Source organism: Notamacropus eugenii, chromosome 3 (assembly GCF_028372415.1).
Source record: "Notamacropus eugenii isolate mMacEug1 chromosome 3, mMacEug1.pri_v2, whole genome shotgun sequence".
NCBI classification, from domain to species: Eukaryota; Metazoa; Chordata; class Mammalia; order Diprotodontia; family Macropodidae; genus Notamacropus; species Notamacropus eugenii.
The window spans coordinates 454,438,349-454,457,264 of NC_092874.1; the positions used below are offsets into that span (position 1 = coordinate 454,438,349).

An 18,916-nucleotide genomic window follows, 5' to 3' on the forward strand; every position below is an offset into this window, starting at 1 on the left:
ACTTTCAACAACTCAGCTGCTTTCTTCTAGATGTTCTCCATTATCTCTCCTAACATGTGACATCTGGAATCAAACAGAGTAATTCAGTTAGAGTCTAACCATGCAGAAAGCAAAGGAAATGTCATGATACCTCTAAGTAACACCAGAAGTCTACATCATGTCTTAGAATCCATGTCACACACATGGATGCCTCATAATGAGTTTGAAATCTACTAAAATTTCCAATTCTCCATCGATCAGCAAGTATTAAGTGCCTGCTGCACTCCAGGAACTGTGCTGTGTTTGGTGGATATAAAGACAGATGCAGACTATTTGCAGTGAGTTTACATTCTAATGGAAGAGACAGCAAAAACATACACAAATCAATGCCACATAAGCAAATAAAATAAAATAAAGCAATTTTGGAGGGAGGGCACTCACAGTTTAGGGGAGGAGAGATTGAGAAAGGTTTCTAGCATCTTAAAGGAAGAGAGCGATGGATGCTTGGAGGTAGAAGTGAGGGGAGAAGAGAATACATTCCAAGCTTGAAGGATGGGTGGGCATGGAGAGGAAATGGTAAGGAAGTGAGGGCAGGGCAGTTTGGCTAGATCACATAATACGAGAAGAGGAGTTATGTCTGATGAGGTTAGAAAGAGGTTGTGGGTCCAAGTTGTGAAAAATTTTAAAAACTTGACAGTGGAGTTTGTATTTTATGTTGGGGCAATAGGAAGCCATTGGAATTCACTGAGGAGGGAAATGACACAGAACTCACTTAAGAAAAGTCAGTTGCCAGCACTGTACAGGTTGGACCGGAGTGGGGAGAGACTTGGAGCAGCAGTCAGTGAGAAGGCAGTTGTAATAATGTAGGTAAGAGGTGAAAAGAACCTGAACTAAATGTTTAGCCATGTGAGTAAAGGGAAGGGGTCTGATGAGAGACTCTTGTAGAGGTAGAAACAACATGATTTGGCCATGAAATTCATATGTAGAGTGAGGCAGAGTTGGAGCCTATGCTCACCCAGTTGCTTTATCCTTGGACTTGGTTTACTTATTTGGATTCTCACTGTATCCATAGAATTATTTTCTAGATAATATGCAATCTTCCCCCCCTTGTTCATGACAAATGACTGAATTTTGTTTTCTTCAGAACTTTAAAACTATGAAAGTGGAAACAAAAAAAAATTATGTTAGGAAGATACTACCTTGATGACCAAGTAGATGGTGATAATTGCTTTATGTTAAGCAATGAGGTTGAATGCCCTGTAAACCCTAAACTACCAATTTAAACCAATTCACAGGGTTCCCTAATACTGCTCTCCACCTAGGATCTTATCTCCCTTCTGAAACTGAGTTGGGGGTGGAGTTGGAGGAGAAACTTCCTGTTCAAACTTTGGAATGTGAGGAGTACTCCCAATACAGAGAGGAATGGTGTTTGCTGACCCAAGAGGAAGAATTTGGACTGTTCTTTGACAATCAGGTTTTTATCAGAAGATTACAGGAGAAATAAAGGGGAGTGGAGGAGAAATGCTAATATATCTGAACCTTTCTAGAGCTGTGCTGGACCCGTCTTTGGGTAGAGCATTCAGATCACTCTTTCCCATTGAACGCTTTCAGCCCCTCTGGTCTTCACCAGCAAGCAATATTATAATGGGATTTCCTCCTGCTGGACAGGAAAACTCCATCTGAGCCATCCTGACAGATCTGCAAAGAGTTGTTTGTTCGTTTGTTTTGATAGAATAAAGATTTTCTGTTCCCTGATCTGGGGATCAGAAAATCAAGACGTTACCTTAAAGCATAAGTTTCATGGTTTTTTTAATTGATTTTTTTTTTCTTTACAGTGAAGACAGAGTAATTGAACATTATCAAAAAATTAAAGGTTTGACACGAGGACAAGCGATTGTTAGGTGAGTATTTTTCTTTTTTCTCTCTTTACATGTTATTTCCTTGTTTTGGATGTTCACTTGGATAATTAAATAATTTGTCACTGAATTTTTCAATCAACGATACATCATATTATTCATGGCAAGAAAGCATAAATTGGCAAATCTTTCCTTTTTCCTTTTTTTTCTTTGCCTTTCCTGTTTCCTTCCTGTGTTCCTTCCTTCCTAAACTTATAGCCCATATGCCCATAGAGAGGAGAGATATGTTTTATTTCTTTCTCTCTATATGAAGACTATATTTTGTCATCTGCTTTCAGGGACCAGAACCGGTAGCCTTGAAGTTAATCTCAGTTTGGCTGCTTTTAAATAGTGTTCTCTTTCCCATTGACTTAGTCATTATCATTCTGTTATCAGTTCTTCCTGAGTCTAGCCACTTTGTCTGAATTCCTGATATGCATTGTTTCTTTGCACAAGGTATTAATGGGGAGGTTTAAGTATAAAGTACACTAGGTATTTTTGGTTTGTAGTAAACATTCTCAATCAGCTTTTTATCACTCAGAATGGTATATTTCTTTTTCTTTACTAGAGTTGCTATTCATTTGTCAGAAGTTAATTTTATGCCCTAAATTTGACATTAAAGCAGTTTCTTAAAAATTAAAAAAAATTTTTTTAGTTCTTATATCACCTAAGTTTCCTAATCTATCACTCTACTATCTCTTTCAGAAAATCATTTCTTATAACAAAGAGTGAAGGGGGGGGTTCTTTGGGGAGGGAAAAAAAGCAGTTTAAAAATACTAATCCACATGAATCACTCAATTATAATAGGTGTTCCACACCTATTATCCCCAACCCTGGGGAAACTGGGGAAGATGCATCCTCAGTTGTTTTCTTTTTTAGGTCTGAGCATTCAATTTCAATTGTTTTGTGGAAGTTCTCTCTATCTGCATTGCTGGAGTCATTGTAGATAACATGTTTCTAGTTCTGTTTACTTCTCTTTGCATCAGTTTGCATGTCTTCCCATATTTCTCTGCATTCATCCTTTAAAATGGAATGATACTCAATTATATTCACTTAATAGCTTTAACCAAATCATTGGGCCTCTGGTTTTTTTTTTCCATATCACATACCACGTACCGCACACACACACACACACACACACACACACACACACACACACACACACACACACAATACTCCTCTAGATATTTTCGTGTCTGTGAGACCTTTTTAATCATTGACTTTCTTGGGATGCCTAGCAGTCCATCCAAAGAAAATGAACATTTTAGTCACTTTAGTAGGATAATTAGAAATTGCTTTACAGAGTGGTTGGGCAAATTCATAAATGCATTACGATGTGTACACATCCTTCCCCAACCCCTCCAGCAATGAAGAGTCCCATGTTTTGTGATCTTTACCAATTTGCAAGGTGTAAGGTGAAACCTATCTCTTGTTCTGACTTGTATTTATCTTTTTTATTCCCCAACACCACCCCTCAGTAAATAAAGGACAGATCGTGAAAGAACCGAATATTATAATAGCTAAAATCATAAACACTACCTGGGCCGCTCTATACTACTTTCCTCAGTCTAATCTCATGTTTTTTCAGAACACACATTAAGTAGACCTTGATCTTGACCTACTTAATTCAAGAAACAAATAAAATTAGCTGTCCTGTTTCTACACTTAGCTTGTTAATGTATTATTTATTTGTTGTTTTGTAAAGTATGACCCTGTATTTTGACTAAGAAGATCATTGTAAGAGGACATTGGGTTATACTTAAGAGTCTTTCCCAGGATTTTGAGCTAGAAGGAACCTTAGAGATCATCTTCTCCAATTCTTTCATTTTGTAAATAAGGAAGCAAGCCCAGAGAGTACAAATAATTTACCTAAGGTCACACAACCGGCTGTGCCCCATGCCTGGATTTCTCTCACTCCTTGGTTCTGCCTCTGGTCTTCCCTAGTCCTTCAGATCTTAGCAAAATAATAATGATAATACTCACATTTTTACCAGTCCTCCTTAGGCTTAGTACCTTCCCTGTGAGGCTGTCCACAATTAATCCTGTACTAGTTGTTTGCATATTGTCACCTACCGTTAAACTAGGGACTGTTTCCACAGCGGTTTAGCACAATGCCTGGCACTGTTCTATAGCTACATCAAAGGCACTTACTAGTCTTAACTTGACCCTGCTACATCACCTGCAGCACTAAAGATTCAAGCCCACATTCCCAGATTCCGGTCTCTCTTCTTGTTATTTTTAAAAACATTCTTAATATTATGAACTTGACAAACATCAGTGAACATTAACATTTCACAGTATACAGAAGAACAGGAAAAGATTATGTATGTAAAACTGAGTATCCTGTATGTATAGCTTAGGTTTTTTATATACTTGAAACTTAAAATGGTCATTCTAACAATTCCGGCTTCATATCTGTCCCCTTCTGAACCTCATTTTGCTCTTTTCTATTGATTTTTCTGGTGACTCATTAATTACTCTTCTTCCTTTTTTAGTATCACTGTTAAAGCTTCTCTGATCCGCAATTCTCCTCCCTTCTCTGTCCCAAAAAACACTTAAAGTCCTCCTTGGCAACAGATACATAGTTACATAAAACAAATTCACAAATTGGCCGTGTCTGGAAATGTCTATTTCACTCTTTACCTGGTCCATCTATCCTTGCCAGGAGGCAGGAAGCACAAATCTTTTCTGAAATCAGGATTGGTCATTCACAGTTGTTTTACTTTATAGTTACAATGTTGCAGTCATTGTTGACTTGTATATGGTTTCCTACTTCATATTCACTGCATCAGTTCACATAAACCCTGTTAAGCTTGTCTTAATCCATTTCTTTTCTCATTTCTTTCTTTTCTTCCTCTATTGCTCCCTTCCTTCCTTTTGGTTTTTTTTTTTGAGATTAGGTCTCTCCATCCCACCCAGCTGGGAAATACAGGAGCCCCTAGCCTCTCCAGTCCTATTGCTGATCAGTATGGACACTAACCTGGACCAGTTTACCTCTCCATAGGCTCAGATTCATGTCAGACTTTGTGTGGACAGCAATCAGCTTTGGCCCTACTGTTCGTCAGAACTCTTGAGCTCGAGATCCATTGGCTTTAGCCTCCCTTGTAGCAGGAATGACAGGAATGTACTACCATACCCAGCCCTTTCATACTTTCTTACATAATATCCTATTACATTCATATGTGCAGCCATTTGCCAATTAATAAGCCTTTCCTTTTATCTAGCTCTTTGCTACGACAAAAAATGCTGCTATAAATATTTTTGTACATAGAAGTAAGTCCTTCACAGATGCACCAACAGTAGGCACATTGGTGTGTGTCTTCCCACATTCCCTCCAACAGTTGTCTTTTTTCTTTGTTGTTGACTTTGCCAATTTTATGGATGTGAGGTAGGACTTCTTGAGTTATTTTAATATGCATTCATCTTCTTATTAGTAATTTGGGGCATTTTTAACAACAACAGCAATAATAGCTATCATTTACAGTGTTTCTTTCTATACTATCGTTTTATGTTACCTCATTTGATCCTTATAGCAGCTCTTTGAGGTTGTCATTTCAGTCATGTCTGATATTTTGTGACCTCATTCAAGGTTTTCTTGGTGAAGCTATTGGAGTAGTTTGCCATTTCATTCTCCAGCTCATTGTACTGATGAGGAAACTGAGGCAAACAAGGTGAAGTGACTTGCCCAGAGTCACACAGCTACTGTCTGAGGGCCAGATTTTAGCTCAGGTCTTCCTGATTTCAGGCTTAGCACTCTATCCACTGCCCCACTTACCTGCCTGTTTCCTTTGGATGTAGGAACTCTTGTTACCCCCATTTTAAAGATGAGGAATCTAAGGCTGAGAGAAATTAAGTGATACCCAGAATCACAGCTAAATATAAGTTTCTTAGACTGAATTTGAACTCAGGTCTTCCAGACTCCCAAGTCTCCTACCCTCTATCCACTGTACCACCTAGCCACCTAGATGTATGCAACTGGTGTTTATAGGGAATATGGGATGATTTGTTGATCTTAACCTTATTTCTTCCAGACTGCCTTCCAGTTTTCTTGGCAGTATTTTCCTTACTTCTGTAATTTTTGTCCTCTTATTTGAAACACTATATTACCATGTTTGATTGCTTCTGCATCTTGTGTACCCAACCCGTTTCAATGATCAGTTTTTCCATTTGTTACCAGTACCAAATAGTTTTTATGAATACTGTTTTGTTGTATAGTTTGACATACAGTGCTGCTAAACCCCGTTCTTCTCCCTCATTTTATTTTTATTCCCTTGGAGATTCTTGATTTTCTGTTCCTTCAGTCAGAAGAATTTTGTTATTCAATAATCTTTCCAATATACCATCCTACCCCTCTTCATCCTTAATTATCTAACCCAAGGTCTCATAGCAGAACATCTCCAGCCTCTTTTACTTCTCAAGATCATCTGTAAAATCAGGGGTTCTGGATCTCTTCCAGCTGAAGTCTGTGATCCTCTAATAGTTGTTATTTTGACAAGTCTTTGGATCCAGGAGAGCCCTGTCTTGTGGGTCACCATTCGTGAGCTGTATATGCACTGGTTTTGGTAAGGAAGCAGTTGTTGTTCGTCTCTACTTCAAAGACAGCAGAATGGGACAGTCACCTGTTAGAGAAGACCTCAGATCGCCTCCTGCCTCAGATACTTAAAAGTGGGATGGCTACTTGAGAACATTCTCCAAGATTTGGGATTATAAGGGAATTGTTGATTAACATCAGTGGGGGAATTTTCCACAGAGATTTCCTCACACTATTGAACTCAGAGGTTAGCCCTTCCACCCCCAGATAGAGATAGCTGTGAGATCGGTCTTTTTAGGCAGAACCAAAAAGTGATTTAGAAGAACTTCTTATCCATAATGACAGTTAAAATGAGTACCCCATAAGGATGTCATTTTTAAATCTCAGTATCAGATTACTTACCTTTCCATGTAATAGCCTCAGAGGCCCTTTTCATCTTTCAAGCATCATTTCTTAAGTGTGTCTACTACCCAGGCAATATAAACTTTGATCAAACCTGAAGCTCCTTTTAGTTGAGGGAGAGGATCACATGTAGTCAGAAGTATCTGAGAATAACTCATTTTTCCCTGTCAATAGAATGGGCATTTTCTCTGATGGTGAGTTTCATTAGTTTGGGGATTATAGTGTTTCAAGGGCAAAATGGAACGCTGAAGGCAGGCATTCTTAAATATTTGGATCAAAAAGCAAACCACGCCATCGGCATAATGACCAAACTTGGGTCCAGAGAGGAGATGAGAGAACACAGTCTCCCTTCCTGCTGGGCTGAAGTTAGGAGCAGACAGTGGCGATGGGCGGAGAGGATTGTGTATACTATCAGAAATAGTCCATATTTTGATTAGTTTGTTGAGTTCATGGTTTGTTTTTTTTCTCTTCTTAAGTCTCTGTCACAAGGGCTGGTTGTTGGGGAGAGGAGAAAGAAAGTACAAATTTCCAAATGACTGTGAAGACAATTTCAAAGAGCTCTTTATGCTTGGATAGGCTACTTAGCCTGGACCTGAGGGAAGTCAAGGGAGGATGTTTGATTTGGAGGAGGCCCATCTCTTGAATTCCCTTCCTTTGCTATTCTTATAAAACCCACAATGATACACCAAGAAATCCATTTTTATAAAAACAGGCACCCCACCCTGGTAGTCCTTGTGAATTCTGTGCTTGGATTTTGAATAAATTAAAATGTTTAAAATGAGCTTTTCAAGTCCGCTAGATGAGCTAAGGTTGGCACCATTATCATTCCCCAGTTATTGAAAACTAGTATCATGACAGCGGCAATAATGATACAGACTGCTTGGTGCTCTATAAAATGCTTGCAAATATGACCTCATTTCCTCCTCAGCACCCTGGGAGGTATTATTGTTATTGTTACGTTTTAAGATGAGGAAACTGAGAGTCATAGTGCCATGCCTTTCACATGGTAGATGTTCAATAAATGTTTGTTGAATAAAGTCATGAATATTTCCAAACCTAAAGTTAAACGATCACAAGCTATAAAATCATAAGAGATTTTATCATCTAGTCTTATTCTTTTCATTGTAAAGAAGAAAAAAACGAAGGCTGCCAAGGAGAGAGCCTTGTCCAAGGTCATATCGGTAGTGTCAGAGCCCTGGGCCTTTCAGTGCCCTTTTCAAGGGCTTCTTACTAAATAGTGATAGAATAACCCCTTAAAGTTTTATTCATGGTGAGGTTCTCATCTCCCCGTGGTCACTTCCTGACTCACGTTCTCTCTTCTAGTTCCCTCCAGCTGGAAGACCACCACCTCATTTTTGTCTGTCAGAATCCTTCTCATCCTGGAGAGCCTGCCACATGTTCTACCTCCATCACTAACCAGATGTGCTCCTGCCCTAGCCTAATCCCTGGAGCACATTATTTATGCCTCTCATCGAATTTACCATTTTATTAATGTGTGTTACAGTTATTGACGTGCTGGTTTTATCCTCCCTCGCTGTTATAAAACCTCAAAAGCAGAGATTGCGTCATCAGATTACCCAAGTTATAAGACACCTCAAAGCCTGTCTGATCTAATGCTGCCGGAACAAAACACCTCCGTGCCAACAGAGTTCCTTTGCTCATTTTTGTATCATCTAAAGTTTTTAGTACTGCCTTGTGCTGGGCACTATGAGGAATTTGTAAAGCACTTTTCACTTTGAGTAAAAACAAAATCTGAGAGTTGCTACATGGGACATGGTGGCTTTTGGTCACTGGGAACGTGGCGCTACAAATTGAAATCTGTTAACGGCATAAATACTGCACAGTACTTTTATTAATACTTCTGTGCTTTGTTCAGTCATAATCACACCATCACCAAGAACTGGTTGTCTTTTGGGTTTATAATGGGAAAATTTTCTATACCAGAGATATCCCATGTTTTTGATAAAACAGCCCTTTCCTTGATACGTCAAAAGAACATTTCTAAAGGTCTTTTTGAAATGGAAGTTTTGTTCTCAACTTCCTGAAATTTCGATAAGCCAAAATACATTGCTAACCGGAAAGTTTTATTTTATTACAACTTGGGCAAGAGACGTTAGTCATGGCAGCTGGCACATCTGTAGGGTCTGATAAAATATGCCCAGGAAAGCTGGCCATGGAATATCACATCCCGATGTCATTTATACCTTTCTTTGGTCACTTAGCGTAATTTTACTTTTATTTCTCTAATAGAATTAATTTCTACAAAAATAATGAAATATACTGATTTTTTGCAGGTATATGAAGATAGTAGAAGCTCTGCCTACTTATGGAGTCCACTACTATGGAGTGAAGGTAAGTATATTTTGACAAAATTTTATACATAACTTTCCTAAGTTACTAAACTGCATGGTAGTTTTACAAATGTCAGAATCCCAGCTGTTGGTTTGGTTTTTTTAAATTTATTAAGAACTGTTAAAAGAAATAGCCCAACTCCCAGGAAATGTTGTGTTAAAACAATATGTTCTGAGTGTTTCCGGTTATAAAAATAGTTTTCAGTTTAATGTAAATGAATTGTCATTACCTAATGCCTCTTCTGGTAAATTCTTCATAGATGTCCATGGATTTTATGTCCATGGATAATTTGTTAAGATTTATAGACCACGAGGTAGAAACTAATGCCTGTTTTACCTGGCTTTATCAGAGAATAATCCTTTCTGGTTGATAAAGAGTAACTGGTTTTTGTTTGTATTGAGGCTTGCCTACTAGCTTGTAATCTTCCTGAAGGTTGTGACCCTATCATATTTAACTTGTCAGAGGTGTGCTGGGAAATGTTTAACAACTGACTCCAAAAAAATGTATGCATGACATACCTTTAAATTTACTTAGCTTTAATTAAAGTTTAATGCATTGTCTCCAAGTCTAGGACTTTCTAAAGTCTAGGCAATCAGCAAAACAATAAATCAAACCCTGTTTTCTAGCCTTTGCTTACTACGGAGGTGAAGATGCTGACACTGAAATTTAATGATCAACTCCCCCAAGCTGGTTGGAGCTTGCTCCAGTACACCCTGCTTGTGGTTGACCTAACATCCAACACTAGGTTTTGTACATCCTTCATTAAACACCTACCATATTCTCTCTGCATGAGAAAGGAAGGAGCCAAAGGGATTCTATCCTCCAGATTAATTCTCTGTTGAATTGCTGAACATTTCATCTCTGTTTGGCCAAAATAATAATAACAATGTTATTATTATAATAAGAGCATTAACAGGTTACTGGGGGACTAAAATGGGATGAGATGGTATTTGTCAAGTGCTTTCTAACCCTTAAACCACCATGTAAAGGCAGACTGCTGCATTATCATTGTCTCAGAAAACTCTAAAAGAACAGATTTGTTTCCTGTATTTCCAAGCAGTCGATGGAGCAGCTTGCGATGGCTCCATCTCCAAAGGATTGGCTTTAGTCGCTCCTCATAGTTTTGTGTTTTCCCCTCCATTTTGTAGGACAAACAAGGGATTCCTTGGTGGCTCGGGATCAGCTATAAAGGGATTGGCCAGTATGATTTACAAGATAAAGTGAAGCCTCGAAAGGTAAGCCTGGGTTGTTTTGAATGATTTTGAGAAAAAAATTTGCTAAGATCCTTTGAACTTTACAAGAAGGGGAAGACACACAGAGGGCTCTGTTTTCTGGGCCTTCAGTTCCTCCATGGTACAGGGGAACAGGACCTGGGTTCAAATCCCACCTTGAGTGCTTCCTATTTGTGTGACTTTGGACACGTCACATGATTCCTTCTGGCCTTTGTCTCCTCAGCTATAAAATGAGGCTGGCCCCACTACCTCGCAGGCCCGGATCTTAGAATCCTATGGTATGTTAAAGGCATGGATTCAGAGGTAACATGAGGCAGGTATAAAATAGTGCCCCGTTTTGTGGCAGCGGTGTGGGGAAGCCTGTCTGCCCTTTTCAGCCTAATGTTTGTAAACACAGAACTCTATTGAAATTAAGATGGAATTTTTAAAAGTAAACCACTGCCAGGAAAGGATCCCCAGTGATAGTGTGAAAAACAACGAGCCTTGGTGTGTGGTCCCAAGCAAGTCCCCTCATTTGTGACCTTATTATCCCCACCTGGAGAGTAGTTAAAAATGCCCACAGTGCCCACCTTCCAGGGTAATTATGGGGAAGATTGTTTTCTCACTCATGCACTTGAGCTATAAAAAAGGAAATAGTTCTTAACTCACCATATGAGTAACAAACCTGCTTCACCCTGGCTGTGCCTACACCTCATTGGCCAATCATCATTACCCAGTAAGAGCCAATGGAAAGGAATAAACTGCCAGTGAGATGGAAGAGTAGGCTGGCATCAGCCGCCTTGGCTTCATTTTGACACAAACACAGTTCAGTGCTGCTTAACATATATTAGAGGGCCTACTATGTGCTGTATGCTACAGATACAAAAAACAAGACTGTTCCTGATCTCAAGGAGCAAGTATTTTCTTGGTGGGGGAGGGGTATAACATGTTTATAGACAGAGGTCAGTGTGAAATCTATTCAAAATACTATGAAGCTGTTTCAGGAGGAAGAGAGAGTGAACAGTGCAGGAGATCAGGGAAGGCCTCGTGGAGAAGGGACTGGAGCTGTGACTTAGAGGAAGACAGAGGTTTTATGAAATGGGGAAAAGGGGGAGTGTGTTCTAGAGATGGAGGACCCTCTGCCCAGGTGGCATCACGGTGGCACAGATTTAAACTAGACCTTAGGGACCTTCAAATTCAGCCCCTCCATTTACAGATGAGGAAATTAAGGCCCAGAGATTGGCCAAAGACCACACAAGAGTTAAATCTCAGATAGAGACTGACTGAGAGAATATTTATGAAGCTCTTAGAGCAGTGCCTGGCACCTAGTAGGTGCTTAATAAATATTCCCTTCTCTTCTACCCCCCACCCTTATTTATGCATCTGGCTCCAGTCAAGTGTTGTGCTCTGGAAGGAGTCAATAGGCCAGTTTGACTGCAGCAGTGTGTAAAATAGGGGAACGTAAAATGTGACCTGAAGAGACTCCAGATGCTAGCAAGTTCAGTCCTCTCATTTTACAGATGAGGAAACCATCTTTTCCAAGGTATTCCCAAGGATCAGAAACAGGATTTGAACCAGGATCACAGATTACAGAATGAGTGCTCATTCCACTCTACCATGCTAGGATGGAGACAGATTATCAGTTAGTCAATAAGCATTAATCAGTGCCCACTATGTGCCAGGTGCTGTGAGGCCCTTAAAGCTGTGGTTTTTGTTCTTTGTCTTAGGGACAATAGGGAGCCATTGAACTTGTCTAACAAACTCTGATCAGTGTTTTAGCATTTTCAGTTTGTCAGCATTGTGATGGAAGGATTGGAGAGGGGTGATAGAAGGATTGGAGAGGGGTGACAGGGAAAGCAGAGATCTGCCCTGCATCTACCGTCATCCTTGAGTATAATTCCCTGTCATCCTTGAGTATAATTCCCTGTCATCAGACAATGTGACTGAAGTATCAGAAAGCCATATAATAACAGACCTGCTGTGTTATCAGAATCTGACACCAGGGCCTTGTGTCATACCTCTCACTTAGACCCTGCTTTCATGAGTATTAGAAAAAGAGCCAGGTCCTTCATAAAGCCAACCTAGTCATCAGACTCAGCACTTTTCGTCTTCAAAGCATTACCAACCCCATCAATCACTCCTTTCGATCTACCTCCAAGTTATAAAAATCAACATAACCCATATATTAGGGTTGTGAAACCAAGACGAAGGAGACAAGGGACTTGCCTGGGGCCATAGACAGACTGGAGCAACCCTGAGACTGAAACCCAAGTCTCTTGGATGATGACCTATGGAGACTGGGTTACCTCTTATCAGTAATGATCAAAATAAATAATGAAGCATCTTCCAGGAGGCCTAATTCTACCCTTTTTAAAGAAGCTGCCGGGAACTTGTGCTCTTCAGATGTTTAGCAGTTTGGGTAGGAAAGCCCAATGAGCAAAATGGATTTGCATCAGAACCATACCAGGTCAGTTTTCAGAAGGCTTAAGACTACCCTTGGATGTTCCATTATTTACAAAGTAGAACTGTTATAAAAAGTTGCACGTGAGACTCTTCTATAAATAAATCAATAAGCATTTATTAAGCACCTGCTCTGTGCCAGGCCCCACGCTAAGTGCTGGGAGCAAATCCCACCTTGTGTGGACTGGGGGAGATGGATATTGAAGAGAATTCTCTAAAGCCAAGAATCCTTTGGGATGCAAACAACTGTCCCACCTCACCCCACCCCCTAATTACCTCTTCTGTATGTCAGGATTTCTTTACATAGGCTTGACCTAGATTTTTAAAAATGAATTATCAATGTCTCTCTCCTCCCAATTCCTAGTTTTCATTTGAAAAAGTAATTATGCAGAAATCTGTGATTTTCTTACAATGAAGTTGTTGTGTTCAGTCACTTTTCTTTCATGTCTGACTCTGACATGACTTGCCCAAGGTCACACAGCTAGTATAAGTGTGTGAGGCCAGATTGGAATGCAGGAAGGTGAGTCTTCCTGAAGTCTATCAGCCTGGCAGTCTATCCACTGCACCACCTCGCTGCCCAGCATCTTAGAATGAAAGACTGAGTTCAAATCCTGTCTCAGATATTTGTATGCTGTGTGATGTTGGGCCAGTCACTTAAAAACCTCTGCCTGCCTTAATTTCCTCATCTATGAAACTGGAGAGAAAAAAACAGCATCTATCTCACAGGGTTGTTTCACAGATCAAAAGCGACGTACATGTACACATGCCTATTTTGTTGTTCAGTCATTTTTCTGTTGTGTCCCACTCTCTGTGACCCCATTTGGGGTTTCCTTGGCAAAGATACTGGAGTGGTTTGCCATTTCCTTCTCCAGCTCATTTTACAGATAAGGAAACTGAGGCAAGCAGGGTTAAGTCACTTGCCCAAAGTCACCCTGCTAGTAAGCATCCGAGGCCAGATTGGAACTCACTAGATGAGTGTTCTTGACTTCCAGGCCTGATTACAACTGGTAGGAACAGGAGAAGAGAAGAAAGCAGTTTTACTGATCGGCAGATTGCAAAAAAAACCAAACAAACTCAAAACCTTTAGAAATCTTTCTTCATAAATAATCATTCATTAACCCAACAACCTCATTTTATTATCTACAGAGAAAATATTCTCACTAATAATACCACCTCCTCTTTTGCTTGTGAATAGTAAGTCTTTTTAAAAAAATTCTTGGCACTGTTAGACACTTGTGATAGTAGTATCAGAAACACTCAGTAAGCTGGTCAGTATTTCTTGATAGCTCTCACCACCAGGCCTGCACGTCTGCTCTGAAGTCTAGATACAGAGGCCAAAAATAAGAAGCACCTGCATTTTGTTTTCAGTCTTGCCCAGTTTCCCAAATTCCCTTTCGGAGTGTCATTCCATTAAAACAAGGTCATAATCATATTATCTTACATGAGCTTCTTTTGTCTTAATTTCAGTAATAATAAGTGGTCAAGTCAGTATTTATTAAAACAAAAAGAGGGGGACAGTCTCTGACCCTCTAATGGGGAGGGGCAATACCGAAAAAGGAGCTGAAAAGGGGAGGTAGGGGAGAGATGAAGGCATGTATTTCACTGTATGATCATCGTAGATTTCATTCCAAACTTCTTTGCCAAAAAGTGGAGTGCAACCATTATGTGAAGCTTTTTTTTAAAATGTGCCAGTATTACTTAAAAATCATTTATTGCTAAACTCTATTGCTGGCACATGAACTTACAGTGTAGCATGAAAAGCATGCCATATCATGTGATTTACTCATGGCAACTTCACCTGTCCACCCGCTCCCCTTGTGCCTACTTGAGTGACAGTACTGTTAGTACTGAAACACTCTAAAGAAAACACACAAGTTGGCTTTCAGAAATATACAGACAATACGAGTGCGCTGTGAATTGTAGGCTCACAGTTCTCAATGCACAAGAGATAAGTGAGTATCCATACGCCACTGGTGAATACGTTGCTGCTCTGTTACCTTTTAAACTGCATGGTGAACAAAATCATTTAATGCAGTAATGATGTGATGAAAATTATAAACCAATTTTGGTACTGAAAACACACACACACACACACACACACACACACACACCCCTCCACCGCTGCCGTCACCGCCACAGCCACCACCACGTACAACGATTACGCATTGAAATCGGTACCAGGCATGGAGGCATTGTAGAGAAAAGTCTAGGAGAGTCAAGAGTGGGTGAAATCTATGGACTGGGGACATGCAATTGACATGATTCCCTGATCATTGTCCCACTACATCTTCAATACTTATTTCTTTGAGTTATTTCTGGTATAGCAAGAAAACCTTTCCTCACCACTTAGGGAAAGGGATAGAGACTAGACGTATGATTTCATTCTTACACATTGCAAAGAGAAGTATTGTCATCAATTTAGAGAATTTATAGCTCTCTCTCTGTCTCCCTCCTTTTCTCCCCCTCCCTCCTTCCTCTCCTACTTCCTTTTCCTCTCTCTCTCCCTAATTCACATAGGGAACCATAAGCTTCAGTGTCTCAAATTTCAGTGGGTAAAGTAAGGATAAAGCAAGCTTGCTGCTTAGATTTAGTAAGAGAGAGAGGAATGGGGGCTGACTGTGATTTCACTAGTACAGGAAATTCCCTGTATCAATGCAAGGCAGTAGCTTCTCTGCTACTTAAAATCTTGGAGAATTTCCTGTAGCCCTGAGAGATGACTTGATCCGAGTCACATCTCAGAATGGTCTGCATTGGAAGCAGGGCATGAATCCAAGTCTTCATGGATTCAAGGCCAGCTCTCCACCTGCCATACTTGCTATCCTACCCTATAGTAAACTATAGTAAATGAAATATTTTCTATGAGAAGCCACAGGCAAACAAACCTTCCCTAAGAGATTAGATACATGATACCAAAATATGAAGCATACTGCTCTGAATAACCAATAAATATCTATAAACATTTATTATCTAACAGTAGCAACAGCCATATTGAGAATTTTCTTTAGGGATGGAGTGGATGTCAGCTGTCACATTCAAGATGTTTTAAAACCATACTGACAGTTAATAAGAACAGATTGGCAAAGCACTGGGGTTAGACAGTGTGATCTGTGAGCATTTATGAGTGTGCTTATCTCACTGGATCCTGCAAAATGCCTCTGAACAAGGTTGAGTAGGAATGTTCCCATTTTATAGATGAAAAATACAAGTTAAGTGACTTGCTAAGAAATGAGTGGAAAATCCATGTCCCATTACACCAAGTATTCTCTGTCCTGTGCCACAGTACTACCCTATTTTTCAGCTCTTCAATAGAGTTTCTGTTCTTATATTCTTTTGGCTTCTCCTTTTCCCACAAAACTTTGACAGTGGGTTTGGTTTTTCACTTACTCTTTAAGAGATCCCAAATCATTTTAGGCTTTATTTTGGATGCCAGATGTTGTGCCATTTTGAGAACTATAATTACCTCTACTGGGTCCAGCTTAGAGAAATAAAGGAATGCATAATTTAAAGGGCAATTAAGATAGAATTAGGAAAAAAGGGAAGATCCTGGGACTAATCCATTTCATGGCCTCTCTATATAGATCACCATGCCAAATTGATTGACTAGAAGGAAGGTCAAATTAGCTGACTCCTATGCAGTAAGATTCCTAATGGAGGCACTCAAACAGGATTAGCTTTCATGTTTCTTACTTTCCTTATTAAAATTAGGTAACATAAAGACCAGACAAAGGGAGGAAAGAGAGGGATTAATGCCAATGAACCGTTGAAAATTATAATTTATTCTCAGTTGAAGGGTTGTTCCAAGATAGAACCATAGTGTATGCTGTTGAAATTCTTAGTGTGGTTCCTTTCTGTCATTCATTCCTAGATGACAAGAGCCATTTGAGTTGGGTCTTTATTTTAAACTATTACTCAGTATTTTACTATGAGAATGTCTCTACTTATACCAATCTTTTGATTCTTAAAATCATCGAAAATCCAACCTATACTAGGCCAGGGAAAGAATGAATGATATCAACCTCAACAAGTATTTCAAGTCAACAAATATTAAGTACCTACTATATGCCAGGCACCCTATTGTCCTCACAGCTAACAAAGCTCTACCCCGCAGTTACTATTTCTAAATCCAGTAGTTAATGAACAGATGCTGTACCCAGTGAGGCAGGGATTTGGGAGAAGGGTCACTGGAACCCCCAGAGTGATCTAAGGACAAGATAAAAAGTCCTGTGGCCAGGATAGAGCTGTTCCCAGGGCAACAACTGAGAGCTGTTGGCGGGAAGGGGTAAGTGTAGTTCTCCTACCTGAGTTTTCTGAGTGATTTAATATACTTTATTTAGATCACAGAGATAGTTAGAGAAGGATCATAGGTTCACAGATTTAAAGCTGGAAGAGGTCTTGGAGCTCATCTGCTTCATCCCTCTCATTTTACAAAGGAGAAGACAGAAACAGAAAGGCAGTTACTGAATTATTTCAAGTAGTGAGCAACCAAGCAAAGCTGTGAACTCCTGTCCTCTGACTACTGATCCAGCCATCTTGCCACGCTGCTTTGCAGTAACTCACATCCTTCCTTTTACTGATGCCGTTGGTACATGTTGGCAATATCCTTGGTTTGCCATTTACTCAGCTAGTCATGTTACTTGGAGCAAATCATTTACCCCTTCTAAGCTGGTTTCCTATCAGTAAAATGAGGACCATGATTTTAAAATAGCTTCTATTTAGAAACCCTAGCCTGCAGTCTCAGTTCTGTTACTTAGAGCTGTGTGACCTTGGGCAAGTCACTTGAGTTTTATGAGTCTCAATTTCCTGCTCTGTAAAATGGAGATAATTCATACTTGTCCTAGGGTGGGGTAAAGAAAGCACTTTGCAGAACGTATTGTCTTTCATTTAGAGAGGTAAATGGGTATCAGAAAAGCTAAGCAATTCACCAAGGTCACACAGCAGTCCAGGGTCTAGGACAGACTCCTCTAACATAGATCCCTTGTTTCTAGGGCCACAGAAGCAGTAAAAAGTAATCTCTGTCCTTTCTTCTTCACAGGGCTGATATTAGGAACAAATGGTGCTTTAATTGGAGATAGAGGGAGGAGGGAGATACTTGTTCTTAGAGAGCTCTTAGGAGTAATCAACTTAACCTTGATGTCCTAACCAGGACTTCAAATTTCAATTGTTTGAATCCGGGGAACACCCTTTAGTGCTGTCCATTCATATCCCGTAACACCCCAAGGTACATATGCAAATTAAAAATGACATAGTCTTTAGCAACCCTTACTTAAAAGGATGGTAAGAAAATATTTTGTTTGGATACTTATAATTAATTATAATGATAGCAAGCATTTCTATGGTAATTTTAGGTATGCAAATTGCTTTACATACATTATCTCCTTCCATCCTCACTGTGACCCTGGAAAGCAGGGGTTATTTATTATCCTCATTTTACAGATGAGGAAAACTGAGGCTAAAAGTGGTTGAGTGATACACCCAAGGTCATACAGCTAATAAGTATCTGAGCAGAATTTGAACTCAGATCTCCCTGACCCACAGGTCCACCATTCCATCCACTGTGCCTCTTGATAGTTAGAACATAGTATTTGTAACCTCAGTGCTCCCATTCTCTGGCATTCTTGTCCCTGCTCTAACCATGAATCCTTCAGAAAGAATTCACTGAACAAGCTGCATGTTTGTCTTGACTATTTTTTTAATTCCTCAGCACCATTAGTACCACACTTGGCCCATCTTTTGTCTCCTTATTATGTGATTTTCCCTCCTTGACAATGTCTTTTTTTTCTCCCCTTCTTGGACAAGTCCTGCTGATGATAGACTGATATACATACATACCAGGTGTGTCTCTGCTGCCCTTTGAGGTCACCTGTCATTTTGACTACAGAAATTTCCAACACTTGAGAACCTGTTTCTCTTGGTTCCCTGCCCCCTTTCCCCATACCCTTCCTCATTCACCGCTGTCTAAAGCTCCAATTCGGTGTTCCCAGCTGCCACTGAACTCTACTCTTAAACGTCCCATTTGTCCCACAGACTCAAGGTGACCAAAATCAAACTCCTCTGTCAGCTTCTGTTCAGATTATAATAATACTCTA

The 18,916-nt window shown here is 39.8% G+C and overlaps 1 protein-coding gene across 4 annotated transcripts in view; it reads left to right on the top strand.

The window, feature by feature from the left end:
- The window catches only part of FRMD4B (FERM domain containing 4B), a 204,598-nt gene that overhangs the window by 150,736 nt on the left and 34,946 nt on the right, over positions 1-18,916 (top strand). For all 4 annotated transcript variants that reach the window (XM_072598701.1, XM_072598702.1, XM_072598704.1 and 1 more), the window contains exons 9-11: positions 1,815-1,880; positions 9,102-9,159; positions 10,308-10,394. In XM_072598701.1, the coding sequence (XP_072454802.1) occupies positions 1,815-1,880; positions 9,102-9,159; positions 10,308-10,394 (211 nt within the window). The remainder of the gene's footprint in view (positions 1-1,814; positions 1,881-9,101; positions 9,160-10,307; positions 10,395-18,916) is intronic.